The following is a 26,820-nucleotide window of genomic DNA, read 5'->3' as shown; positions in this document are numbered from 1 at the left end:
ACATCAGGGATGACCAGATAAGTTTGTTTGCTATTTAGCCTGTATAAGAACATATTATCCATTACATGTATAATAAAAGCACAAAGTGTAAAATAGATACCCTGAAACGGTCTTCAATGCAATAGAGAGAGCATGTAAAGAACAGCAGAAAGTAAGGAGGTGGGTTCAGAATATATACGAACATAATATATTGATATAAATCATGAAGAAAGGCTAGCAAGGACCAAAATGAAGATTCTTACAAAGACTTGCGTGATCAGGAACAGCCAACAAAGATATTTTCTTATCTTTTCTTTTTATTTGGAGAAAGACAAGGAAAATCAATTGGGCACATAAACCAAGTGGCTCATGGTACATCTCAATATCATGGTAAATCAAGTGCATTACTTCAACTTTAATATTTTTGGGAAAAAATTATAAAAACCAGAGGTATTTAGTTGGTTTGATGAACTGATTATTATCAATATGATGTATCATTTTTTCCCAATTAATGCACGTTAAATACTAATGAAACAAGAAGAAAAATGGCAATCCTACTAAATATTATAAACCAATTACTTTACATTCAACATAAGTAATAATGAAGCCAAATATTACCTAATCCATTTTAAGTCTGGCAAGTACAAATTTAGGTGATCAGATTTCTTTTTGTTAGCACCTTATTTTCTTGGGCCAGATCTGTAGATTTTAATCGCCTCGATACTCATGACTTCCTTATTTCTATTTCTCTTGTTTAAATAAGTGTTATCTCTTGTATACTCCCTGTGTACCTGAGCTATGCCTATTCTTATTAATACATAACAATCAAGTATCTATAAAAAATAAAAAAAAGTACAAATTTAGGACAAATGTGGCAAGATAGAATTTAAGACGTCAATAACCGTCACCTGCAAGGCATAACAAATTTCTCTAGCCATGTGCCGATCCTTCATATTCTTTCCAAGGGATAAGTTCCGAAAGGCTGTATAGCCAATCAAGAAGACACCACCCTTTGCTCTCCACTTTGCAAATAATTCCACTCTTCTTTCCCTGTCAAAACACATTATTGAGTTGAAAAGTTGCAAAGTGGCCAATGGGAGGATATAGTAAGTATATATTTGCGAGTAAGGCACTATCTTAAGTATCATAAAATGCAAAAACTTCATTTTTTTTATTGTTTTACTAGTAATCTGATTGGACTAAAAAAAAAACACAACACTCCCACATCATAATATTTAAAGAAAGGACTATAATTACATTCATGTCATTCAAAAATGCCAATACCCACCACAGATGACCACAAAGAAAGATTATTAAACCTTGATACATCTTCAAGCATGAAGACACGTAGAGGTTTTAACTCTGAAGGCCTCCACTTCATGAACTCTTGCCGCCAATTATGTAGCACATTAACAGGAGTAACAATGAGTGCAGTTCTTAATCCAAGGTCAGCACTTCTCAAAGCAGTGTACAAGAAAGCTATGACCTGAAAAAACAATATGACAAAAAGGAAAACTAATTTCATCAACTAACTAAAAAGCATACAAGCAAAGCAAAGTGGTGTAATGACCCAGTTCAACATTTCTAAGTTCAGAATAGGGATAATTTTATTGGGACTAAATTATGTATTAATGGGCCAATATTTTTGAGAAGCCCAATTGAGATTTATTGGATAATTTTGAATAGAAAATTTGGTATGGTGAATTGAGGATTTTTATTGGGCCCAATAATTGGATTAAAGCCCATATATTATTTATGGAACAAATGGGCCTATATTTAATTGGCAATGGGCTCAAGAATTATTTTAAAAGCCTAAAAATATTTATTGTTGATGTTAAATATGGGAGTATTTGGGGAGGTTGGTGCTCAAATGAAGTAAGAGGGGCATATGGTATGGGAGTTTGGAAATTTATCCAGAAGGGATGGGAAGATTTCTTCATCAATTTCAGATGTAAGGTGGGAAAGGGAACACGAATCGGATTCTAGTACGATATTTGGTGCGGTGATGTTGCCTTGAAGAACACTTTCCCGTCTCTTTATAGGATTGCATTGGATAAGGATGCGTCAGTGCCTGATAACATGGACATTTCTTCTGTTTTTTTTTTTTTTTTTATAAGTAAACAAAGTAAATTAATTAAAGAATAAGCAAAGCCAAGTTCAGTACAAAGAATGCCCGAGCTACGTAGGAGCAATAGAAACAAGGAAATCATGAAAATCTTGGCCATTAAATTTAACAACAATGGCCCAAGTAGAAAGGGTTCTAAAAAAGAAAGCTATAAGTTCCTCCATCAATCTCTCTTTGTCCTCGAACGTCCGTTCATTGCGCTTCTGCCCCACGCACACCACATAATGCTAAAACATGGACATTTCTACTCGTTCTCTTCAATGGTCTGTGAGATTTATTCAAGCTGTACAGGATTGGGAGGTGGGGATTATAACTGAATTTTACAGTGTGTTATATGCGCTGAATTTAAAGGATGACTTTTGGAAGGTTATGTCGACCCACTCATCCATTGTTTTCCCTTGGAAGAGCATTTGGAGGAGTAATGTTCCTCTTAAGATTGCTTTCTTTGGCTGGCTGGCCTCCCACGGGGAAATATTGACTGTTGTTAAGCTGAGAAAGTGTGGTCTTTTTATAAAGGATTGGCTTTTTATGTGTAAAAGAAACAGAGAATCGGTAGATCATCTTCTCCTTCACTGTGATGTGGTTAAGGCTTTATGGGATGAAATCTTTACCAGGCTTGGTATTGCATGGGTAATGCCAATGAGGGTGGTAGATTTATTGTCATGTTGGAGAGGAATTAACGGCAATCGTCAAATCGCAGCTGTTTGGAAGATTGTGCCTTTATGTTTAATGTGATGTACTTGGAACAAGAGGAATGGTTGCTGTTTTGATAATAGGGAGCATTTGATGGGCAGGTTTAGGGATTTTTTCTTTCATACATTGTTACTTTGGGCTTTGGCTATTGTATTGAATGGATTAGTTTTAATGACATTTATGCTGTTTTCACAGCTCTTAGCTTGTAATGAGGTTCATCTCTTGTATACCTCTTGTGTACTTGGACTTTGCCTAATTTTATGGATTAATAAATTCCTTTTACTTAACAAAAGAAAATATTTATTGGACGAGTTGGAGCTTACTTTGGGCTGTAGACAGGCCCATAGAAATTTATTAAAAATTTGGCCCATCAAAATATGGGCAAGTCCAAAAGTTTAATTAGGTTCCTTAAAGAGGCCTAATCCATTTATAAGCCCATAATAGGACCCAATGAGGAGCCCTAAAACCCATGCAGCAACCCAAAACCCATAAATAGGTCCAACCCGTGTCCGTGGCCCATGTATGTGTGATGGACCCAACCAAGACCCCAAATCCGATTTTAAGACCCACGACCCAGCGGAACAAATACTCCACACCCGCACTTCCCATATATTACGTGAGAAATCTTCAGTTCAACCTAGTGCTAGGGCTGCCGCACTCCAAACCGTTTCTCTCTTATGCTCAGAACCTTAATTGCAGCCTCCAACGAAGCCACTGCTGCCCATAGGAACAACCCCTGTTTTACCTGGAATAAAGGCTCCCAGCCATATGTACGTACAATGACCTACACCATGAAAGAACCACTTGCCCAGCCTCGCCCCGCCGTCAATCACCTCTCCAGCAAGCCACAAAAGCTGCAGCAGTCATAGAGAGCCCACAACCAACTCACGTAGCAATTCTCTCCACCGCAACGTCACATCCTAAGTCCACCGCAAACCGCTGGACGACCCAGCAGAGAACCACCACAGAGGCCAACCACCACGGAAGCCTAGCCCCTCTTGGTTGCCCCACGTTGGTACCCTCTCTCTCTCTCTCTCTCTCCCTCTCTCTCTCCCTCTCTCTCTCCCTCTTGCTCTCGCTACCTCCCTCCCTCCCTCTCTCTCTCTCATTTTCATGTTTCTACCACCCTGGACAGCCACCATCACTCCTTGCAAGAAAATGCAGCCACAACCCACGTCTCACACAACTACTCCACGTAAGACCATTCCTTTCCTCTCCAATGGTTGAAACATGTCTATAATCTAAGACCTCACATAAGAATTAAGTCCCTTAGAAATCAAATAACGTAAATGCCCCTGCACAGTTAGTGATCCGTAGTGTTTATTATTTATGATGATAGTTTTATGATAAAATCAAGAGAAAATAGACATTGGATGTGGAATATTTTTAAGGTTTAATCATGTAATGATTTGGAAAAATTATGTGGACATCAATTATTTGGGGAGTGATGATACTTTAGGGTCATGGTGATTTTAGGCTTTAGGGAAACATAGGTTATTTAATGTATTTATGGTTTCAATAGCGAAGTATGTGTTTAATTAGAAATTGACGCAAGTTACATGCCTATTTTTATAGGTGATCGATTAAAAGCCGGAAATATTGGATTAGTGCTACGAGGTAAGTAGCGTGATTATATCCTTCCGCATATGTACTGTAAATTACATCTTTTATAAAAGTATTATGAATGTACGCCCTCAGTTGGAAGGACCTTTTTACATATCAAGTGATGATGAATGACATGTTAATGTGTTTTACATGCATCATGATATGTTTTCATTTATGATTACGATAAGCTATTATGTGTTCTACAAAGACAAGTTATGAAAGAAGATTTAAGAATGGCCATAAGAGATGCATGGTACCAATGCAATTATGGCTGGATGGTACAAAGAGATGGATTACATCAAATCCATCTGAGATCACATATCACATTACCAATTACTATGCACAACTACTTTTGGAGCAATTTTATTGGAGACCATGTCTGGATGGCCTTGTTTTTTAGTCGATTGCCCAGCAAGAAGCGAGTTGGCTAGAGAGCCCCCTTGAGGTGGAAATTCGCAAGGTGGTGAGAAGTATGGCAGGTGACAAAGCTCCAAGTCCGAACGGCACTATGGCCTTCTTTAAGGCATGTTGGGAGGTAGTTAAAGATGACATCATGAGCTTCTTCCATGAGATTCATGAACAAGATAAGTTTAAAAAAAGCCTAAATGCTACTTTCATTTCTCTTATCCCAAAGAAGCCAGGGGTGGTGGAGATTAAGGACTTTCGTTCTATTAGCTTGGTGAGCAGTATGTACATAATCATTTCGAATGTATTGGCTAATAGATTGAATGAGGTATTGGAGAAGATCATATCCAAGCCTCAAAATGCATTCATACAAGGTCAGCAAATTCTTGACTCAGTGTTCATCGCCAATGAATGCTTGGAGAGTCACATCAAGTCGGGTGAATTGTGGTTATTATGCAAACTTCACATGGAGAAGGCCTATGATCGTGCAAACTAAAATTTTCTGTTTCACACGCTTGAGAGATGTTGACTTGGAGCAAAATGGTGTTCTTGGATCAAATTTTACATCTTCAATGTACGTTTCTCTATTTTGGTGAACGGTACCCCAATGGGTTTCTTCAGAAGTTTAAGGGGTTTGAGGCAAGGTGATCTCTTATCTCCATTACTATTCAAGGGGTTTGGAAAAGGCTTTTTTTTATTTTTCCAAAGGTGGTAGAGTTATGTTGATCAAAAGTACTCTATCCAACTAGCCTACTACTTTTTATCTTTATTTCCAATACCATGCAAGGTGGCTCACTGGTTAGAGAATTTGCAAAGAGATTTCCCACGGGGAAATAGACAAAGAATTCAAGTTTCATTTGGTAAAATGGGCTACGGTTTGTACCCCTATACACGAAGGCGGGTTGGGAATTCAGACTTTGTTGGTTTTCAACGACGCTTTATTGCATAAATGGTTATGGAGTTATCACGAAGAGGGGAGCTTTGTGGAGGGTGATCATAGATTTAAAATATGGTGGATTGTGGGGAGGATGGTGCTCAAATGAGGTGAGACCACATGGGTGGGGCCTTGGAAACACATAAGAAGAGGCTGGACCAATTTCCATTGATCAACACGGTTTGTAGTTGGGGATGACTCTAGAATTAAATTCTGGAATGACTTATGGTATGGAGGTCGAATCCTGAAAGAAGCCTATCCAATACTATACAGCAGTGCACAAAGAAATGTGGCTACAGTAGCAGAGCTTATGGATTTCTCTCGTGTCTCTCCCCAATGGAATATTATTTTCCTTAGAGCTGCCCAAAATTGGAAAATTGACACATTTACAGATTTCTTCAATCTTGTGTACAATTGTAGAGAGGAGCAGATACGATGATGTGGTCACCATCCAAGAGGTGAACTTTACTGTACAACCATAAGTCTCTTATGACACACTCTACAAGAACATTTCCATGGATGAACATATGGAAGACCAAGCGCCCCCCCCCCCCCCAAAACACACCACACACCACATAAAAAAAAAAAAAAAAAAAATAGGCTTCTTTTTTTTTTCTATGGACAGCTTCGTTAGGGAAGATTCTCGCCTTAGATAATCTAAGGAAACGCTGACTCATTGTCTTGGATTGGTATTACATGTGAAAGAAAAGTGGTGAGTCTGTGGATCAACTATTATTGCAATGTGATGTAGCCAGGAGCTTATGGAATGATACCTTTGTGAGAGTGGGACTCTTTTGGTTAATGCCAAGAAGGGGGGTTGACTTTTTGGCCAGCTGGCAAGGCATCCGAGTTAACTCTCAAATTGCAGCTATGTGGAAGACGATCACGACCGAACTATGGTGGTGCATATAGATGGAGAGGAATGCTTGGAGTTTTGAGGATCATGAACAAACAACAAACGAGCTTAGAACTTTTTTTCTTCACACTTTATTCCATAGGTCGATGGTAATAGACTTTAATGTCATGAACGTCCATGATTTTCTTGTATCTTTAGACAGTCATGCCTAGGCGTGTCTCTTGTACGTATCGTGTACTTGGATTCACCTATTTTCAATAAAATTCTTATTTACTAATAAAAACAAGTTATAAATAGATGTAAAAGCCACAGACCTAAGCGTGGTCCACCATAGTATGTTATGATATTATTAGCAGTTCCCCTTGTGGTCACAGGATGTGGAACCTGTGCACAACCCTACACACAGGGGTTAAGGTGTCCCAGCCATTAAAGAAAGAAATATACAAGTTTAATGAGTTATGCCTAGTAACAAGTATTAAGTACGCACATATTTCAAAAACCCTATGTTTATTTTGTTTGTTTACTATATGTAATACTTATTGAGTATTCAAGTCATTTTTCTTCTATATGTTTTTATGTTTTAACCACCCCAAGTGAGAATATTTATGAGAACAGAGCTGCAGGATGGGACTTAGCCCATGAAGGCGAGGCAGAGGCCTACATCATGTACAGAGCTTTTAAGTTATGATTATTATGAAATCTTTTGTAAACTCCAATGGGTTGGCCCAAATGGTGAAGGTTTTGGTCTTGGAGTATCACTCATCTCAAAGGTCAAGATTCAACACCTCATGGGTGCAAACAATCCTTTGAGGCCACACCCCTTGGTACAAAGCTAGCGATTTAACCAGTTCCGTATAGGAAAACTTCCAAGGGTGCAATGCACGGGATCAGGGTTTACTCTATAGGGGTGAGTACGAAGGGCCATCCATGCCTTGGAGAGGTTCCCCAACATTAAAAATAAAAAAGAAGAAATCTTTTGATATGGAGCTTCATAAGACAAAGAAAGGGCAAAGTTAGTAGCACTCTGATTCCCCTAAATTTTCTAAAAATGACGTCATTTTTAACCCTAGGGGAGCGGGGTGTTACAAGTGGTGTTTCCGGAGTACATGCATATAGCATTAAACTACGTATTTGAACAAGATAGTGTTCCAGAACAATGCAAATTACTAAGTTACTAAGGGTACTTGGGCAAAACGATGTATCCTCAACCCATAAGCAAAGGGCGGAAGGTGAAGTAATGCATTGTATTTACCAATCAATAAAAGTCAGAAGGTTTCTGATTCTTAGGTTCACAAAAGAAAAAGCACTTAAACTAAGATAAAACAGATCATGCAAACTACCAAAGCCATTGTTAAGGTCAAATCACATCAATCTAAGGATTAATTCCAAGCAAAAGGGGTTATCTAATGACTATCACTTTACTTATGCCACATATGGTCAATCATAAGTCCCTCTCAGTACTTCAATTAAAAGTCACACTTACGCGGTGCATTAATAGGTCTTTTTCATGCAAAGAACACTCTCATCCTCACATATTCTTCTAATAAGAACGGGCACATCTTTAAACATGTGCATGCAGCTGCTTGAGCACACACTGCACATGAGCCAAACTAAAAAAACATATATACCTGAAAAGTTTTACCAAGGCCCATGGTGTGGGCTAGAATGCAACCAAGACCTTTATCCCCAGACTTCACTTTTCTGATGGACTCTATGATATTTTCCCACATGAACCTTATCCCAGAAACCTGCCATGATGATTAATGTAACATAAAAACTGTTGTCAAAAACAACTCTCATTATAAAATTATCGAACACACTTATCCGGAGTGGTAATAAATAAATTAAACCAATAAAACAAAAGCCATAACCAATCAAAGACATCCAATCCCTCCCAACCCTTTCCACAGGACCTCAAGTCCCAGGCTCCAACTGCAATTCAATTACACAATTGGAAACAATGTTGAATAGGATTTCCTCAGAATTTAGTTTCCTCTGAATTGGCCAGACAAAAAAATGCCAACCTCATTTTTGATGTAACAGTAATCGCAAGAGTTAAAATAAATGAAGTAATAGGCAACTACATGGGACTCTTAGGCAAGATCAGGTACAAAAAGAATAAACAACGTAATTATAAATCAGATATTAAACTGAGAGGTCAATATATTCAATTCAAAGAACAGAAAGATTCGGCCAAACAGAAATAACCCAAAAGGCATAAATGGGGAAAAGAAAAATGTTTGTGAGCAAGGCCAACCTGATGGGCCTTCAATTTAGCCGAGATGCTTGGAGGAATCCTCACAGCCTCTTCCCCTTTCTCCCTCACAACATTCACTATGTAACCTGTTGAAGCATCACCAAGAACTTCAACACTCACGCCTTCAGATAAATTCCCATTACAGCCTGCAGAGCTCATCATCTTAGATTTGGCAGAAAACTGTTCTTGCAAAGATTTCAATCGTTCTTGGCGTTCCTACAAGAATTCAGAACATGATATCAGATTTGTTGCCCCCCAAAAATGAAAATGATTGAACAAATCAACCAAAAATTGGGTACCTTTTCAATTGCAATTTTTCTTCTTGTCTCTTCTCCTAACTCAGCATCATCAAGGATCCTCCTAATTTTCTTTTTTTGCCTTCTCCTAGTGCTGATGTAAAAGAAGAGTAAATTGATAACTAGATACATGAAAAGTTCCTTGCATATTGATGATACAAAAAACAGTTCATAGTTCACAACTGAAATATATCATCCAAGTCACCAAGACATAGGACACCAAAGCTCATGCAATAGTAATAGAAAAGCTAATTCAGAAATTAACAAGATAGGCATATGAATTAGATTTTATCCTCATAAAATATGTGCTGACATCACATTTCCATTTCTTAAATCTACACAATCATTTAAAAACTGCAAGGAAAAAGAAAACTTCTGAAATAGCGAATAAGTTCTAGCACAATTGACACTTCCTCCCCCCCATACGAAGAGATGAAGGACAAGATTTTGGATGAAAACCAATGGGTGCATGTGCAAAAAAAAAAAAAAAAAGCCCTATTATAAACGGTATAGAAAGCATCCTTTTCATTAAAAAAAAAATTTATCAACAGCATTAGAACAAACTACATTACCACAGAACATAAATTTTAAGTTATTATAAAAATAAGAGAACAATATTCATCCCTGCATTCGTCAGTCATAGAATCTATATGAGCGAGGGCTCATCTTCAGATAATTTCTGAGTCAATGAAAATACAGGGAGTCACATCCACATAAATTGAATATACGATGCTTGAAAAGAAAATACTGTTCTCAAAAGGTTCAGTTGCTTGGGAAACAGGGACATCTGGCTTGATGTGGAGAATTTGGTTGGTGAAGAATAATGAGTTTTTTTGAGGCGAAGAGAACTTTCATGGGTAAGATCAAACAAGGACCTATCTATGGTGTTTTGTGCTTCTTTTGGCATTTAATTTTAGGATTTAACCCATAACTTCTCCTTCTCTCTTCCATTTTTTCCCAGAGTTCCCTTTTTGATAATCTGTAATTGGGTTGCACCTCTTTGGCTCATACTAGTAAATCTAATAATTGTCACAGAGAATAAATTACAGAATATCTGCAAAACAAAACAAAAAAATGCATCCCCATTCCAATTAGGAGATTAATTTACCTGAATGCAATGTTCACACCTCCATCAGAATCATCAGAACCACTATCAGAGCTAGAAACTATAAAATCTACAGATCCCATGGCTTTCTCTAACTGCAATGATAATCTGTGGAGTAGACTTGGACGGCAGGAACAACATTTCCAGCCTGATGTCTGAATCTCAGACAAGCAATCCATACCAATATTCCTCTTTACACAACTGGTACAGAACAATGTCTTGCATGATTTGCATCTTACCAAGTCACTTGTACCTCCACACCATCCACAGTAACACTCGGTGCAATCAGGGTCCTGCCACAATTAATTGAGAGAGCACATATTGCAATGTGAAACACTACAGAAAACCCATTAAATGTTTCACTAAAGGAGACAATCAAAAGTCAGTTTAAAAATCAAATCCAGGCCATCTTTATCTGCTGAATTTATTTAGGAAAAACAAAGAACTAGGATTTATTTTATCAGTAAACATTTAGCAAAGTAAGGATCACTTGGGAGGTGGATCACTTCTCATTATTCCTGGACTGATTAAATTCGCGTAGCGAGGGATGCAATTGTGAAAGCTTAGGGGCCCATCTAGGAAAGAAGTGTTCCAAGTAAAATCATTAGACAATGTGTTGTGTCATGAAAAGACCCTTTTCTAGTGAAAGCTTATTTGGAAAAACAAAGCCCCTAGAGTTGCTTTATTTTCTCAGACAGCAGCTTCAGGGAAGATTCTTACCTTGAACAGTGTAAGGAAAGAGTGCATAGTAGTGGTTAATTGGTGTTACGTGTAAAACGAGTGTGTAAACGGTGGATGACTTTCTACACTGCAAGGTTGCTAGCTTTCTATGGAGCAAGGTTTTTGGCCACTTAGGATAGATTGAGTTATGCCTTTGTGTGGTGGATCTTTTAACAGGTTGGAAATGGCAATTTGGTAGCAATCTAGGCAAGCTACGGTGGAGGACGACCCCATTGTTGTTATTGTGATGTCTTTGAATAGAAAGAAATGACTGTAGTTTGAGAATTGCGAAAAATTGGTATTAGATTGTGGCCCGAAATAGTGCTTCTCTATATACTTGATGTGTACTAGTTTTTTAATGTTAACAAATTTACCTGGTAAAAATAATCAAAAAGATCCTAAGAGAGAGAGAGAAAATAATAGATGAATTCACATATGGTAATGGTTTTAAATAAAAAATCGTTTTTCTTTATCAGAAAACAAATTTTATTGATGAAATTAATAGGCATAGCCCAAGTACTCAAATAAGCAATCATGATATAGAGAGACTAATACTCTGACCAAATCCATGTCTGGATTAAAATGTTTTTAGAATTTTCTTTTTTCATTTCAATCCAAGCATCTTTAAACACCAAAACAATTTCTTCTCTCTCAAATCAATTTTCATCTAATCATTGCCATGGTTTCCTTGGGATTGCAACTTGCACAAAAACCAACACAACGTCAATAAAACCCAACAATCGTGTCTCACTAAACTTTTCTTCCCAGCCACTTCTACAAACCCCAAAAACAACAACACTTGATATTTTTCAATCTAAACGTACTTTCTACAGACCCCAACACTTTCAAAAAACCCCAAAAATCCATGTCCAAAATTGTTCCTTAAGATATCAAAAACTTTATTGAAAATCTTCAGTCCAAAAATCCCTAAAATGTTTAGTTCCCTGACAAATTCATACAAAACTTACAAACCAAATTTCAATCATATGCAACAAAATTCAACTACATACCTTCACCTGCATCTTTTCTTCCATTAAGCATTTGCAATCCCGGCAAACAATTACTTTCAGAAGCGGATGTTGGTGCACTTCAGCAACTACTTTACTGCAAGCAGTACAGTAAAACTTCTCATTTGGACTCTGCAAAGGAAGAGAATTGACGCCAGAGTCACAAATATTCTCCTTAGACTCGGTTTGAGGGTCCACATTAGCCACATTGCAAGGTGAATTATCCTTCAAAGAATTAGTTTCATCTTCACTCTCTATGATAACGGTCCGACTCTTCTTGAAATCAACTTTTAGCTCCTGATTCTCATTTGGACGCTTAGAACCTCTGGGTTCGGTATAATCAGGCAAAACAGACTCAGAAGTTAAGGAAGCCACATTACATATTGGTACATTGTCATCAACATCATTAGAAGCTTCAGAATGATCAAACACATCAGTCAGCACATTCTGGCATGCAAAGTCATTATGATTATTAGGCACACCATTCCCATCTTCACAAGTTTTCTCATTTGATATGGGATTAGAATTGCCAACCCAGGATGCTGGAAAAACATCTTCCACATTGATGTTCTGACACAAAAACATAACAAAAGGATTTCCAATAAGACGGAATATGATAGTGTAATTTCATGTATCAACAACGACCAAAAACAAAAGGCTTTCAAGATATTCTAGACCAACACCACAAATAGAATAGAGATAAAAAGTAGAAAGAACACCTGTTTACATCTCTTCCTACGTCTTCTCCGTTTCAGATGAATTTGCAGTTTACGATCAATATTTGCATCTTCTTCTTCTTTAACCTGAAAATGCACATCAATACAAACAATAACAAATATAGTCCAAACAACTTTCAATAAAAAAGTTTCAAAAAAAAAAAGGTTAGTTCTACTCTGCGTTACAGAATGTCTACTCCTCTCTGCATTTTCTACAAGGGATTATGCGAGATGGAAAATATGTGCAAGTCCAAGAAATTTATGAGATGCTTAAAAATTCCAAAGGCATCTACCAAGAGGAATGACCCCAAAAATTTATGACTTGTTTCAGCAATAACATTTGAGTCTGGCAAGATAATTGACAGAAAATTCAATCGACAAGATCCTGCCTAAAAAAGAAGAGAGGAAAAATCTTAACCAAAAAATTCACAAAATATAGACTTTGCAAAGCATTTATGCATAACAAATCAACAGCTATTAAGTGAAGAGGTTTCCATCAAACATGACAATTTCAAGAGTACGAATCTACATGTAAGATTGCATGTCTTCCCTCTCTGCATAAGGTACTATGATGAACCACTACTGCACAACCAGGTATTATTCCACATATCTAAAATAACAAGAGAATCAGCTGTTGCATAATAGAAGTGATTTAACAAAATATTAAGCAGTCTAAAAGTGCTGCAGAACATAATTTCTAAAGGAAAGTTTGAGGACAAAAAAAAAATCAAGAAGTCATCCAGGGAAAACAAAATCAGACCAATCAACAAAATGGTAGCAACCTCCAGCATAAAGCATAGAATAATTTTAATATAAACATATATTGACTACTTTAAGAAACTGAATCCCCTTTTCCCGCTTTCCTTCTTGATCATTGGCTGAAAAACAAAATCTGATTTGAGAAGACATAATCATCACAAAATATGTTATTTGTGCAACCATAAAAAGGCTCCTGTAAAAGCTAAGAAACCATGCGCTTTTTTGCTGCTTCAACATTTGATTAAAAATCTATTTTCATTAAACAGAAATATTGGATGCAAACAGAACCTTTCTAAAATTCTTCTTTTGTTCTTCAGAAAGATGCAGTTCTTTTTCATTTGCAATTGCAGCTGCAACAAATGGATCATTAGAATTGCCATCAATATCATCAATCTCCTCCACCTGAAATAAGGGAATGGTTAAAAATAAACGTGTATACAAGGCTGATAAAGACACAGAAAATCTGCAAAGGACAAAATCAAGTAAATTAATTCTCATATCAGGTTGCACTAAATCATCATATTAAATCATTGCCAACCATACCATAAGTTCAGTTCATATATCAGCAAATGCGCACACAGAAACAAAAGAGAGTAAACACTACTAACATATCAAGCAGAATACTAGATCAACAAGAAAAAGTCTTTTTCTTGTCTTGTTTTAATTTTGTGGGGGAGGGGGTCTGGTTGCAATAGCACTTTCTCAATTAGTAGTAAAAATAACGGTTAAATTGCCCAGTCCCAAAAAAGAAGAAATGAATAAGAAAGAATATCCAGAAAACCTTCAGTTTGAAACATAAATTATAAGGATAGAAAGAAACTCTGCCCATCTATTATCTTCATTTGCATACAAAACACAACTTATGAGTTGTGTTATTTGTCAACCCCTTGGGGTTGGCTCACGTGGTAAAAGCCTTGGTCTTGGTAGTATGCTCCCTTCAGGTCTAAACTTCAAACCTTGAGGCCAAACAACTTCTAAGGGCCATTAAAGTGAGAGAATTTCTCCTTGAATTACTCAAGTGCACGTGCGGGAAACTCCTTGCCGAGGGTTTGTGCACCCCTAGAACTAGTCATGACTTTCTTCAGGACACCCGGTGCCAATAAAAAAATGACTGAAATTGTTTGTCCGATAACGCTAGTATTCCATTTTGCGTTGTACAAATACCTTTCATTCCCTGAAGTTTAATAAAATGCTCAAAAACTGCTCCCAGAAAATCCAGTACGCTCACTAAATTTCCAGTTGCTACAGTACACCCTAAATTTGAATTTATTCAATTTGAATTAAAAAAGACATCTAAGGATAAGGAAGAATAATGGAGAAATTTATCCATTTGCTGATTTATTTTGCAATACCCAGATGGTTGATTGTTGCTAGTATTATACAATTTGGAAAAGGGAAAAAAGGAATTCGATTATTTGTTGACAGCTTGCTATGGTTTCCTTTTAAGAAAATTATTGTTCTTATCAAAATGGAGCGCCCTTTCCTTTAGAGCAAAGTTGCCTCATCCCGACAGGTTCAACATCAAACCATGCTCCAGTTGCGCCTAGCTGGGCAAGGAATTCTCCCCTATCTCCAACTGAGCATACGAGTTGTTTGAACAGGTAAAAGTTATGTCTCAGTCCAAGTGGGTATAGAATTTCTCTTCCACATTTCCATGGAGTGTTGAAAAACCCAAACATCTCAGGGATAGATAGAGAGGTAGGAATTTATCAAACGAACCACACTCCTTGCAAAGGGAAGGGAGGTTTGAAACTTTGTCCTTGCTAACCTTCCAAGAGCCTTACCGGCTGGCATTTCAACTACGCTTGTTTGCTTGACGGGTACTGGTCACTGCTAGTTAGCTCCACGATACTTGGATAATCTTTTTCAAATGGTCTTTCTCCAATTTCTTCTTCCTCCTCCTTGGTGCCTCTTTTCAAACACCCTTTGAACAACTTCATTCGACTTACTTAGACAAATTGAAAGCAGCTGGCAAACCCTGACTTGTCAACTACAGCAGTGGAGGCACAATAAGCAAATTCTCCCGACATTGGGTCAAAATATGAAAGGGATGGGCAAGGAAAGTCAGAGCTCAATCCCGAAGAAGGTCAGGGGGGTATAAAACCAGAACCAAGTCTTTGAAGTTTCATATCTCAAACCAATGTCAGGAGAATTTGCTTACCGTGCCTCCATTGCTGTAGTTGACTTTATTATTGTCGTGTATATGAATAAAGAAAGAAGATAGAAATATTAAAATAATAATCACTAAATGGTATAGAAAAATAGTTGGGAAGCTACTGTTCCCTAAATATGGATTGAAATAGGGGAACAAAAAATTAAATAAATAACTTGGTTCCCTAAATATGGATTGAAATATAAGGAAGCTGCTGTGAATGCCCTATATCCCTGGGGACCTCGCAATGAAACAGGACTAAATGGTATAGAAAAATAGTTGGGAAGCTACTGTTCCCTAAATATGGATTGACATAGGGTAACAAAAAATTAGATAAATAACTTGGTTCCCTAAATATGGATTGAAATATAAGGAAGCTGCTGTGAATGCCCTATATCCCTGGGGACCTCGCAATGAAACAGGAGATGATCAATGATTTCTCCACCCTACTTACAATTACAACAACAATCAATTACTACAATTTTCCTTAACTTATCCACCGTTGAGATATTCCCTGATGCTGAGAGATGACGGAAAGCCATCTTCAAGGGTTAATCCCCACATCGTATTATATGTCAAAATATATCTTAGACCCATCACCACCTCAGCAAACAATGTTGTTTTTTAATCATCACCAACTACACCAAACAAGAAGGCTACATTGATTGGGGGAGCGAGACAGGAAGTTGGCAAATTGGAAAGGACGCAATTAATCAAAGTGATTGACCCACCCTTGGATGAATAAAGTCATCTTTCCCAAACTAAATAGACAACACATTTTTCATTTTCAAACTCAATAGACTCAAATTTTATAACTTTCATAATTTGCCATATGATTTATTGACGAGTCAATAGTTTAAATTATTTCCCTATGTTTGCTAGAACTTTTTAAAGAGTGGTCTTGGAACTTAAACCTCTACGCAGTTGTGAATATTTAAAGTGTTGGAAAGACCTTTGGGTCAACGTTCACATTGCTGCTGTGTGGAAGAAATGATTCTTCATTGTATTCATTGGTGCCTGTGGATGGAGAGAAATGGCAGGTGCTTTGAAGACTGGGAGCGTTCCTTGGACGAGTTGAAGAGATTCTTTTTCAACACTCTTTTGTCCCAGGGATCTGTCAATGTTTGTAATGGGGATAGTCTTCGTAATTTGCTTGTATCCATCACTACTACTTAGTGGTTGCTAGGAGTATTCTGTCTATACTTCTTGTGTACTCAGGCTATGCCTTTTTCTATCAATAAAGTTTTACTCTTATCAATAAAACATCTTGTAATACCCTAGTCTTACTACGTGAGTCTTTACGTCATTTTATTTTATTCCTTGAGTTAAATATGTTCATGTAAAGATTTTTATTATTTTATTTTAGATGGGTGTGTTTTTTTTATTTTTATGTGGGTTGTTAAAATAAATTAAGTACATGATTTTTAAGGCCTTATAGTATTTTCTCTTTAAACCCTAAAATTTTATTATTTATGAAAGAGCACAAATGATTCCCACCATTGGATTGGTAGTTGGAATAGTTATCTTCCTAAATCTAATCCTAGCCCTCCATTTCCTTAAACTTTTAATGACCAAAAATTTAACTAAGCCTTCTTCTCTTATGAACCGTCGGTCTACACCTAACAAATGAAGAATTTCCCTTCAAACCGTCGGTCTACACCTAACAAATGAAGAATTTCCCTTCAAACCGTCGGTCTACACCTAACAAATGAAGAACAAGTCTTCTTCACCTCTCTTTCCATGCTAGCCAACGCCACTTCCCTCTTTTCTTCTCCTCTTCAAGAAATCAAACTCCTCTCATTTTTTTCAAGCTTTGGACCTTCACTTCACCTCTTGAAAGAATCTAGGAGCTTAAGGTAAATTGTTTAATATGATTTAATGTGATTTTGGAAGCTAACTAAATTTTTTAGCTTATGTTTTGATGTTATGTTTTATATATATACATATATACTCTGTTTTAAGGGATTAATTATATATAGGGCTGTTTTGATGTTATGTTTTGTATATCTACATATATGCTCTGTTTTAAGGGATTAATTATATATAGGGCTGTTTTGATGTTATGTTTTGTATATCTACATATATGCTCTGTTTTAAGGGATTAATTATATATATAGGGCTGTTTTGATGTTGTGTTTTGTATATATATATATAATTATGTTCTGTTTTAAGTGATTAAATGCATATATGGAGCTGTTTTGATATTATGTTAACTAAATTAACTATCTTCTTATGTTACTCTTGTAAGGATTTGTCGAGAAGGTAGTTATTTGAAGTAACATTAAGGGTAGAAAACGACGTTAGATTTATAATATTTTAGCCATCGTTAAAAAGGGGATCTAAAGGATGTTGGATGAGTTTTAACACACTTGCTTTTATTGGATTAGGATTTTCTGAAGTTAAAGGGGTTGCAGCGGATCGAGGTAAGTAGCTATGACCATGCGTCCATGCCAAGTTCTCTTGTGGAAGAATATATCTCTATCTCTTTCCAAACATTCCTCTAATTAAATAATAAATGAGTTAATATTATGTACAAGCCTTTCTTGGTAGCCCCTGTTAAGTATCCTATCGATTATAATTGATTGTATGTGTATATGGTAATGCATGCATGTAGATCCTAAGTCATGAAATTTTTATACATGCTTCTTGAAATAACTAAGATTTTATTTATATGTAAGCATGACATAAAATGCTATTTTCCAAAATAAAAGCATATTCATCGGACTAAGGAAGATATTGAAAATGTTGATTTCAAAGAAAGAAAAGGAATGAATTAATGTATGAAAATATGAAATGGCCACATGAAAGGAAATGATATTAAAGAAATGGGCAGATTGCAATGCCGGATAAGTAGTACTGGTAGTGCACCCAGTGCTGCTCCCTGACAGAAAGGGGTTCCTAACCTGTGGCCACGGGTGGGATCCAGGTCCAATAGGACCGCTAACCCCAACACACGGGGCGTAATAGTGTGTTGGCCAAAAGAAAGTGGAAGATTAAATTAAGTGTATGCATGAAGATACGATATATAAGTATGTATGAAAATAAGAAATAAAGATTTTGCATGAAAGTATGAAGTGAGTATATGCATGATAGTAAGAAGTAAGTGTATGCATGATGTTATAAAGAAAGCATATGCATGGAAGTATTGTCAGAATTAGTATTAGTTTATGGATGCATGTTTTCAAAAGAAAGTACTATATGCTTATTAAGTTAACAGCATGGTGTACTGCTTACTGAGTATTAGACTCACTTTGTGTTTATGTTTTAAACGTCCAGGTACAGACGAATCTACTGAGGAGCTGAGTATTACTGAGGAGGGAGGGGCCGACGTTTAGTAGTCCCTGGGTAGTTTGGTTTCTTTTTATGATGATATATATTTCTTATGTTTTAATACTGGACCCCACACGGGGATGTTTTATTGAGTTAACTTCTAGACAAGATACCTTCGGGTATAAGGTACATAGTGGGGTAATGGAAACCCCTTCTGCTTTAAGTTAGTTTTCTTTTGTAATGACTGAAGGGACTGAGTCCCTTTTTGTTTAAAGTAGTTATCTTAAATAAATGGATGACGGACTTTGAGAGTCCTTTGTAAAGGAATGTAAATGTATGTCTATTAGATGTTTCTTTCAGTTAGAAATTAGAATTTATGCGTGATGCGTTCGAATCATCACGCATTATCTTTTAAAAAAAAATTAATTAATTAATAAAATAATAATAATACTAATAACAATATGGGCATTCATTTATAAATAAATTTACTGTTATAATAGGAAAAAGAACAAGTACGGGATCACGGTCTCGCTCTTGTTAGGGTGGGCTTGTGACACATCTTATCAAGAAAACTTAAACCTCTACTCTTGAAAGATAATGCACTAAATGATGCATCCTTAAAAGTTGGATCTCTGACAAGGCATGAATGATTTGTTAATATGTCCACTTCAACATTAATTATCTGTTACTGGTTTTTTATTAAGAGAAATAACTAAACTATGATAAGAGAAGTATGCTTATCACCAAAATTCAACTTGAAATAGAAATAATTATGTAATGAACAGAACCGTACACAAAATGCTTACAAAGAGTACCAGTAAAATAAACAAGCCTTCAACATTAATTGAAATTAGATACATATAACAAAAGATTTCATACACCATAAAACAAAAGTAAGACTTACTAAGAAAGCTGAACCTGTCCCCCTCCAAAAAAATAAAAAGAAAAAATTGCATATAACCATCAGTTTTACGTAGCTGATCTTTCACCGTGGCAGTCTTTGATGCCAAATATGAGTTTCCTCTACTCTCATTCATTTTTCAAAACTTCAACTGACCATGTGATTGGAAACTGAAATTTAGACAGCCAAAGGACAACTCTGCTTTTAAACCACCTTATTGGTGTCTCATCCACTCTATATTACATTCATAACGTACCACTTATGGTCACTCATAATTATATTTTCGGCTATATTATTATTATGCATCATGTTTTCTGCAATCATATGATAATAGTATTAACTGCTGAAAAGTGCTACTCTATTACGCTCTTTTCCTGCACTGGGACTCAGGAAATTCCCAAGAAAGAAAAAATTTGTTCCAGATTCATATATCAGACCATCAAAGTATAAATATTTCCTAAAAAACATACATTCAGGATGGGTTAGCCAATATACAACAAAACTTGGATTAAAAAAAAGTTCACTGTCCACATGTTGTATATCCATATGCATCACAGAGAATCGAAGTCATGAAGATTTCCCATCTTTCACATCTTTTTTCTTATTTTTCTATGATAAGAGAAAGGGGAATGGTCATACGTTAGCAAATTAAAAAATGAAATTCAACTTGTTACCTCATTGACTCCAGAAAAGTCAAGTCCCATCGCTGCCGCTTGCTGGGGAGTACTGGCCAAGTAAACGGAGGCCCAATGCTTGCCGCCAAATGAAGTATCATGATCAGATACACCATCAGAAAATATTTTGTTGAGAGAGCTCCAATCAACCCCTGGATTTTCTGTCACACCATCCTTGCTTCCATCATTAGCTAGTTTTTTCTGTAGAAATCCACTTGCACCCTCCTCCAATAATTTACCATGTCGTCTGAACCACAACAAAGATCCATATAAATTCAACTTTAAAACATGCAAAATTTAAGATGCCAAAAGGGTAAAACAATACCTTCTTACAGGCCTGTGGATTTGAAGAAACTTCTCACTATCAGCTATTGACTCGGTAAATTCACCGGTTACCTGAGATCCTACCCAGTGTACCCTCTTTTTCCAAGCTTCAGTACAGCAACCATTAGGAGCCTGACTTTCAATCCACTTATATAAACTTGGTAGCTCAATACCAGCTCCATCAAGTTGTTCCTGTTCAAAGCCGTAAATAGAAGAATGATATAACTACACTTTGAATGAACAATCATTGAGCATGATCAAACTGCCTTTGACACAAAACAAGCTATCAAATAGATAAACATATATTAGGACCTATATGATCATATAACTATTAAAAAAAACATATTAATAATATAGCAGAAACCAATACGCATCATTTCATGTCAACTAACTATTGTACAACACGTAGGTTTTACATGCACTAATCTCAATCAGTATTCACAATTTCACATCAAGATTGTGCCTCACCAAACACCATCATTCTCAAACAAAAAGCAGTATGTTCCAAAGCAAAATCAAGGGATCTTGGCTTAAATGACACTTAAATATGAAAATCCAATTAATTCCTAATAGAATCCCTAAATTATACAAGAATAGATCATTTTCTATAGGTCAATTTTGATATACACGTAAGTCAATGACCTGTAGCTCAAATAGCATTTCTTCCATAAAAAGATTGTGCGAAGGGTGAGGTATACTCCAAAACAGTATTCATATCAAGATTGTGCCTCACTAAACACCATCATTTCAAAACAAAAGGCAGTATGTTCCAAAACAAAATCGAGGGGTCTTGGCTTAAATGACACTTAAATATGGAAACCCAATTAATTCCTAATAGAATCCCAAAATTATACAAGATTAGACCATATGGGTCAATTTTGATACACGCAAGTCAATGAGCTGTAGCTCAAATAGTATTTCTTCGATAAAAAGATAGGGTGAAGGGTTAGGTATATAACTTGCAAAAAGAAAAATATCCAGATACTAATTTAACTAGATGAAGCCATAAAGGATAACCTCATATAGCTCCTCACGAAATTCTTTTGAAGTCGTCAGAAAAAACAAAAAAAAACAAAAACAAAAACAAAAGAAACCTACAATGGTTTTTTCTTTTTTCATTCCAAAGACTTCTTTCCTTTGGTTCTACATTCCTATCCTAAAAAAAAAGTCCGTACAGTCATTTTGGATGCTGCTCCTTTTGGCTACATTTTCTACTATGGTCTAGCCGAAACCAACTGAGGGTTGAAATTGATCCTTTTAGGAGAAATAGATGGTCTTCCCAAAAGAAGCTTTTTATTTGGTAGGTAACATCAATGATTGAAGCTACGGCAAAGACTACAAACTTAACTTATGAAGAGCAAATTGAAGAAATGACCTTAAATCTTTGTGTATTGTCCCTGAATCAAATTGTTTGCGATTCCAAGGTTAAAGAAATCATTTATCTACTAATAGCGGACAAGTTGGCATTTGCTCCCTTAGTTTATATGCCAAAATAAAGAGATATTTGGTAGAAAAGTGGAAGAGACTTTTGGAACCTGCCTAAGGAGGGGCTCACATTTGATTTAGCTAGGTGGTCACCCCTTTCTGACTGGACTAACTCAGGGAAGGGTCAATCCACTCCAGAGAATGCTGCATAGAAACTCCTTAATCCTGACCAAATGGTAGAATCTATCTCACAACAAGAGTTTTCTCCGCTATTAATCACTTCCCAGCAACTCTTTAATTGTGATACCCCATACGATAAGGATATAGGTAGGTGGTGTATGGGATCCCACATTGCTTAGAAAGGAAAAATTCTTGCTCTTTATAAGGTTCCAATGGGGCTCCAATTGGTAGAACCTATCTCCCAACGAGAGTTTTCTCCACTATTAATCACTTCCCAGCAAGCCCTCCTGATCGATTTTGTAAGATCAGCTAATTCAAAGGGGTAAACTTGGTCCGAAGTTGTTGGAATGAAATGCTTTCTTTAACGAACAAAGCTTTACTAGGGGGTCTTGGTCGGCCCCCATATTTTCAACAATTACATCTAGCATTGACCTGATCCTCAAAGTGTGAATGTCTTGGAGAGACCGTTTGAGGAAGATGAGATTTACAAGGTCATCTCTGGTATGGCCAAGGATAAAGCGCCGGGGCTGAATGGTTTCTCAATGGGGTTCTTTCAAACTTGCTGGGACATTGTTAAAGGTGATGTTATGCAAGTCTTTAGTGAATTTCATTTGCTTCAAAAGTTAGAAAAATCTCTCAATGCGACGTTCATTGCTCTCATCCCTAAGAGACATGGGACTTCGATTATTGAGGAGTTCCGCCCTATAAGCCTGATCAGTGGAGTATACAAGATTATCTCGAAGGTCCTTGCCACCCGTCTAAGCTCGGTGCTGGAACATATTATCTCCAAGCCTCAAAACGCTTTTATTCATGGAAGACAAATTCTCGACTCGGTGCTTATTGCAAATGAATGCTTGGATCACAGATTGAGAGAGGGTGAACCAGGCATATTATGCAAGCTTGACATGAAGAAAGGCTATGACCATGTGAATTGGGATTTCCTTTTATATATGCTTAGGAGGTGTGGTTTTTGTAACACCCCGTTCCCGTAGGATAGAGACGTTACCAACCAACATGATAAAATGCCCGGTAAAGAGACTCATTACTCTGAAATACCTCATTTATTGGAATAGACTTAAAAGAAAGGAAATAAATAGTCTTGAAAACTGAAACTGAATAAAGCAAAAGTGAGCTAGTCTTAAACAAAACTAGTTATTGAAAAGACATAAAGGAAACTTAATCCTTGTGTAAAAGACACTTATTCATCTCTAAGTCCATATACTAAATCTACTCCTGGCCATCCAGCTCTGCATCATCATAATCAACATCTGTGGCAATCAACATAGAAAAAAACAAAAAGACAAACAACAAAATGAGTCGAATACTCAGTAAATAATACATCATACCGTAAATACTATCTAACTTAGCATAAATTTGATTTTTAAAGCCTTATCATAACTTCCATATAACATTTATGGATTAACATGAACGGAAACATTCATAAGCATGGCAAACTTGAAACGTGAATGCATGAGTAACTTGTTTATCTTGAATTATACATATTTCATGGTGAACCACGCTTGAGTCCATGGCACCACATAACTTGTCATGTAGTGAAACACGCTTGAGTCCGTGTTTCACTTAACTTGCATAACATGAAGTGAAACACGCTTGAGTCCGTGTTTCACTTATCTTGCTTGACGTGGAGTGAAACACGCTTGAGTCCGTGTTTCACTTATCTTGCTTGACATGGAGTGAAACACGCTTGGGTCCGTGTTTCACTTATCTTTGCTTGACATGGAGTGAAACATGCTTGGGTCCATGTTCACTTAACTTGCATGACATGGAGTGAAACACGCTTGAGTCCGTGTTCCACTTAACTTGTGATAACCACGCTTGAGTCCGTGGTACCTTCTTAGCATAACTATGGTAAACACGCTTGGGTCCGTGTTACCTTAAAATGCTTATCTTTCTTAATGCATGATAATTTTCTTGGACTTCATAGACTTTTCTAGCATGGCATATTCTTGTACATGGCATGACATAACATGATATATTCTTGTACATGGTATAGCATAGCATGACATGGCCTAACATGATTTAATCATTTTATGACAGTTCATGGCATGCATGATCTCAAAACTACATGAATATGGCATACATGATCTGGCTATTCATTACATGGCATGCTTGACTTAAGTTATTGCATGAACAATACATGACATACATGGTCTAAGCACTACATGAATGAAGCATGCATGATTTGGCTATTTTAATTCATAGAATACCTATCTTAATTTATTATATGACCATATCATGGCTTCCATGTGATGTTAGTAACATTCAATCCATCAATCAACAATCCATAAAGGCTCAACATATATATAGGCGTACTTTCATGTAAATCATCATAATTCATAGAAGTTCATGAAAGCGATCTAACCTTAACTTGGCTCTTAGCGCAACGTAGATAACCATCAAAACCATAACATATTATCATACCCAATTATAATATTTACATTACACATACATTTATATGACCATATTATTTACCTCTTAGCGCTGCTTCCGAATACTCACGTTGTAGCTCGTGACCTATACGAGGCACTAGACGTTACTAATCTTTCTAGAAAACGTGTCGTAGCAATCTAATTATTTAAAATCTTACCATAGAGGTAATATAATGAATATTCAAATATAAAAAAAGATTACCTAAAATAATATTATTCCAAAGCTCATATGATAATCTTAATACTTTTATAAAACTTAGTTAAAGGTCAATTGAAATATTAGCTAAGATAACAAGCTGAAACAATATAAAAGAATTCTTTAAAATATGCTTAAAAGCCCTTCAATATTTTCTATAAAAAGAGTCTAAGACTAATATATTTATTTAAGTAAAACTTTAGTCTGAATTAAAACTCAGTCCAACCCTAAATACAGAAAAAAAACTCATTTAAAGTTACTAGAATAGTTTTTTTTTATAAATACAACTAGCCCATTAAAATAATAAAATCTACAAGAAATCAACTCACTTAATTATTAAGAAAAAGTTCTGAAATATACTATAATCAAGCCCAATATAAAACAAACTCAGCCCACGTTTAAAATTAGCTCCAGCCATAAAGCAAAGCCCATAAAAACACCCTTAAAAAGCTGGAAGTATAATTGGCTTTTTGGGAGCTCAACAGCAAAGTTTCATGGGCACAAAAGGAATTTCACCATCAATGAGATATAGATACTTCTTACTGCAGTTAAAAGATAAGATTTGGTGATACACGACAAAGACTCATGGGATATTTTTGGAATTTACTCAAAACAACATGGATATTTTGAGAAAAACAGAAATAAACCATAAAAGGAGACCCATGTTTCAGTTTGACCGACTGGAAACAATTAAGCCCAACGCCTACTTCCTTAAACACATAATTTATTTCTAGAACTCCAAAGGCTGGAAAAAACAGATGAAAGTAAAAGGCAGCATGTGATATCAGTGAGAGTACAGCAGATGAAAAGGTAATGGTGCGTGGCAAGAGAGAGAGAGATCCTGTCAGGAACTTACGGGAATGGCTCACGCATAACATTGGAACCAAAGAAAGAGAAAGAAAAAGCAAGTGGATGTGCGATGCTTTACCGAGAGGAAGCTGAGGCGATGACAGCTCTGGGTTGACTGGAAGTGACCGGCAACACCACTGGTCGGAAGGGAGTGGGTTCGACGGGACTGGGCTGGTCGGCACTTTCTGTGGCGGTTTCCGGCGAGTTGGCTGCTTTGGTTGGCTGTGAGAGTGATTTTCCAGGTTTGTAGGAGCTGTTACGTTGGGCTGGTGTGAGTTTTCTGCCTATCTTTTTGTGTGTGAAGAGTCTGAGTAATGTGGGGTTTTATGGAGAAAGGGTTTCTTATTTACGTGGTCTTCAGAAGGAGTTTTAGTTTAGATAGGATCTGATTTGAGTGTCGTTCTGATCTCAGAATCTTTTTGAAAACAATTTGAAATCCATCCGATAAAAACAAGGAATACAAGATAAAGGAAACCTCTTTAAAACTCTACTTAATCTGATTTATTAACTTATTTAACAAATAAATAATTATAAGCATCTAAAGAAAGATAAATAAGTAATTAATAAAAGAATAAATATAATCAGAACATAACTAAATAATTCTAACTGAATTAACCTAAATTCTAGGTTCGTATGTTACAGTTTTGGTGATAGGTGGATTGCTTGGATGCGTCATTGCATTTCAACAACTCGGTTTTCAGTTCTAGTTAATGGTACACCTGCTAGTTTCTTTGACAATTCTCGAGGTTTGAGGCAAGGAGACCCTTTATCTCCCCTTCTGTTTGTTATAGTTATGGAGGCTCTTAGCCAGATGGTTCGGGCAACTGTTAGCGGAGGTTTCTTATCTGGCTTCAAGGTGGGTAATAGCACGGTTATGATTTCTCATCTACTATTTGCAGATGACACCCTACTTTTTTGTGAAGCGAATAGGAATCAGATTCA

At 36.4% G+C, this 26,820-nt stretch overlaps 1 protein-coding gene and 1 long non-coding RNA gene across 8 annotated transcripts in view; both read right to left on the bottom strand.

Moving 5' to 3' along the window:
* Positions 1 to 26,820, bottom strand: part of LOC122318675 (protein CHROMATIN REMODELING 20) — an 83,203-nt gene that overhangs the window by 28,216 nt on the left and 28,167 nt on the right. For all 7 annotated transcript variants that reach the window (XM_043136237.1, XM_043136238.1, XM_043136236.1 and 4 more), the window contains 11 exons: positions 20,780 to 20,970; positions 20,455 to 20,701; positions 13,746 to 13,859; positions 12,702 to 12,785; positions 11,986 to 12,552; positions 10,259 to 10,548; positions 9,154 to 9,244; positions 8,855 to 9,070; positions 8,226 to 8,345; positions 1,299 to 1,465; positions 888 to 1,029 (listed from right to left, as the gene is read on the bottom strand). In XM_043136237.1, coding sequence (XP_042992171.1) covers positions 888 to 1,029; positions 1,299 to 1,465; positions 8,226 to 8,345; positions 8,855 to 9,070; positions 9,154 to 9,244; positions 10,259 to 10,548; positions 11,986 to 12,552; positions 12,702 to 12,785; positions 13,746 to 13,859; positions 20,455 to 20,701; positions 20,780 to 20,970 — 2,229 coding nt within the window. The remainder of the gene's footprint in view (positions 1 to 887; positions 1,030 to 1,298; positions 1,466 to 8,225; positions 8,346 to 8,854; positions 9,071 to 9,153; positions 9,245 to 10,258; positions 10,549 to 11,985; positions 12,553 to 12,701; positions 12,786 to 13,745; positions 13,860 to 20,454; positions 20,702 to 20,779; positions 20,971 to 26,820) is intronic.
* On the bottom strand, positions 23,426 to 24,915 carry LOC122318676. Its single transcript, XR_006244896.1, has 2 exons — positions 24,877 to 24,915; positions 23,426 to 23,651 (listed from the first exon to the last, which is right to left on the bottom strand). It is a non-coding gene; the product is annotated as an uncharacterized LOC122318676 (long non-coding RNA).

The sequence above is a fragment of the Carya illinoinensis genome, chromosome 8, assembly GCF_018687715.1.
Source record: "Carya illinoinensis cultivar Pawnee chromosome 8, C.illinoinensisPawnee_v1, whole genome shotgun sequence".
Classification (NCBI taxonomy): domain Eukaryota; kingdom Viridiplantae; phylum Streptophyta; class Magnoliopsida; order Fagales; family Juglandaceae; genus Carya; species Carya illinoinensis.
Note: the sequence above shows the minus strand (reverse complement) of the source record. Positions and strands in the feature narration are given on the sequence as shown.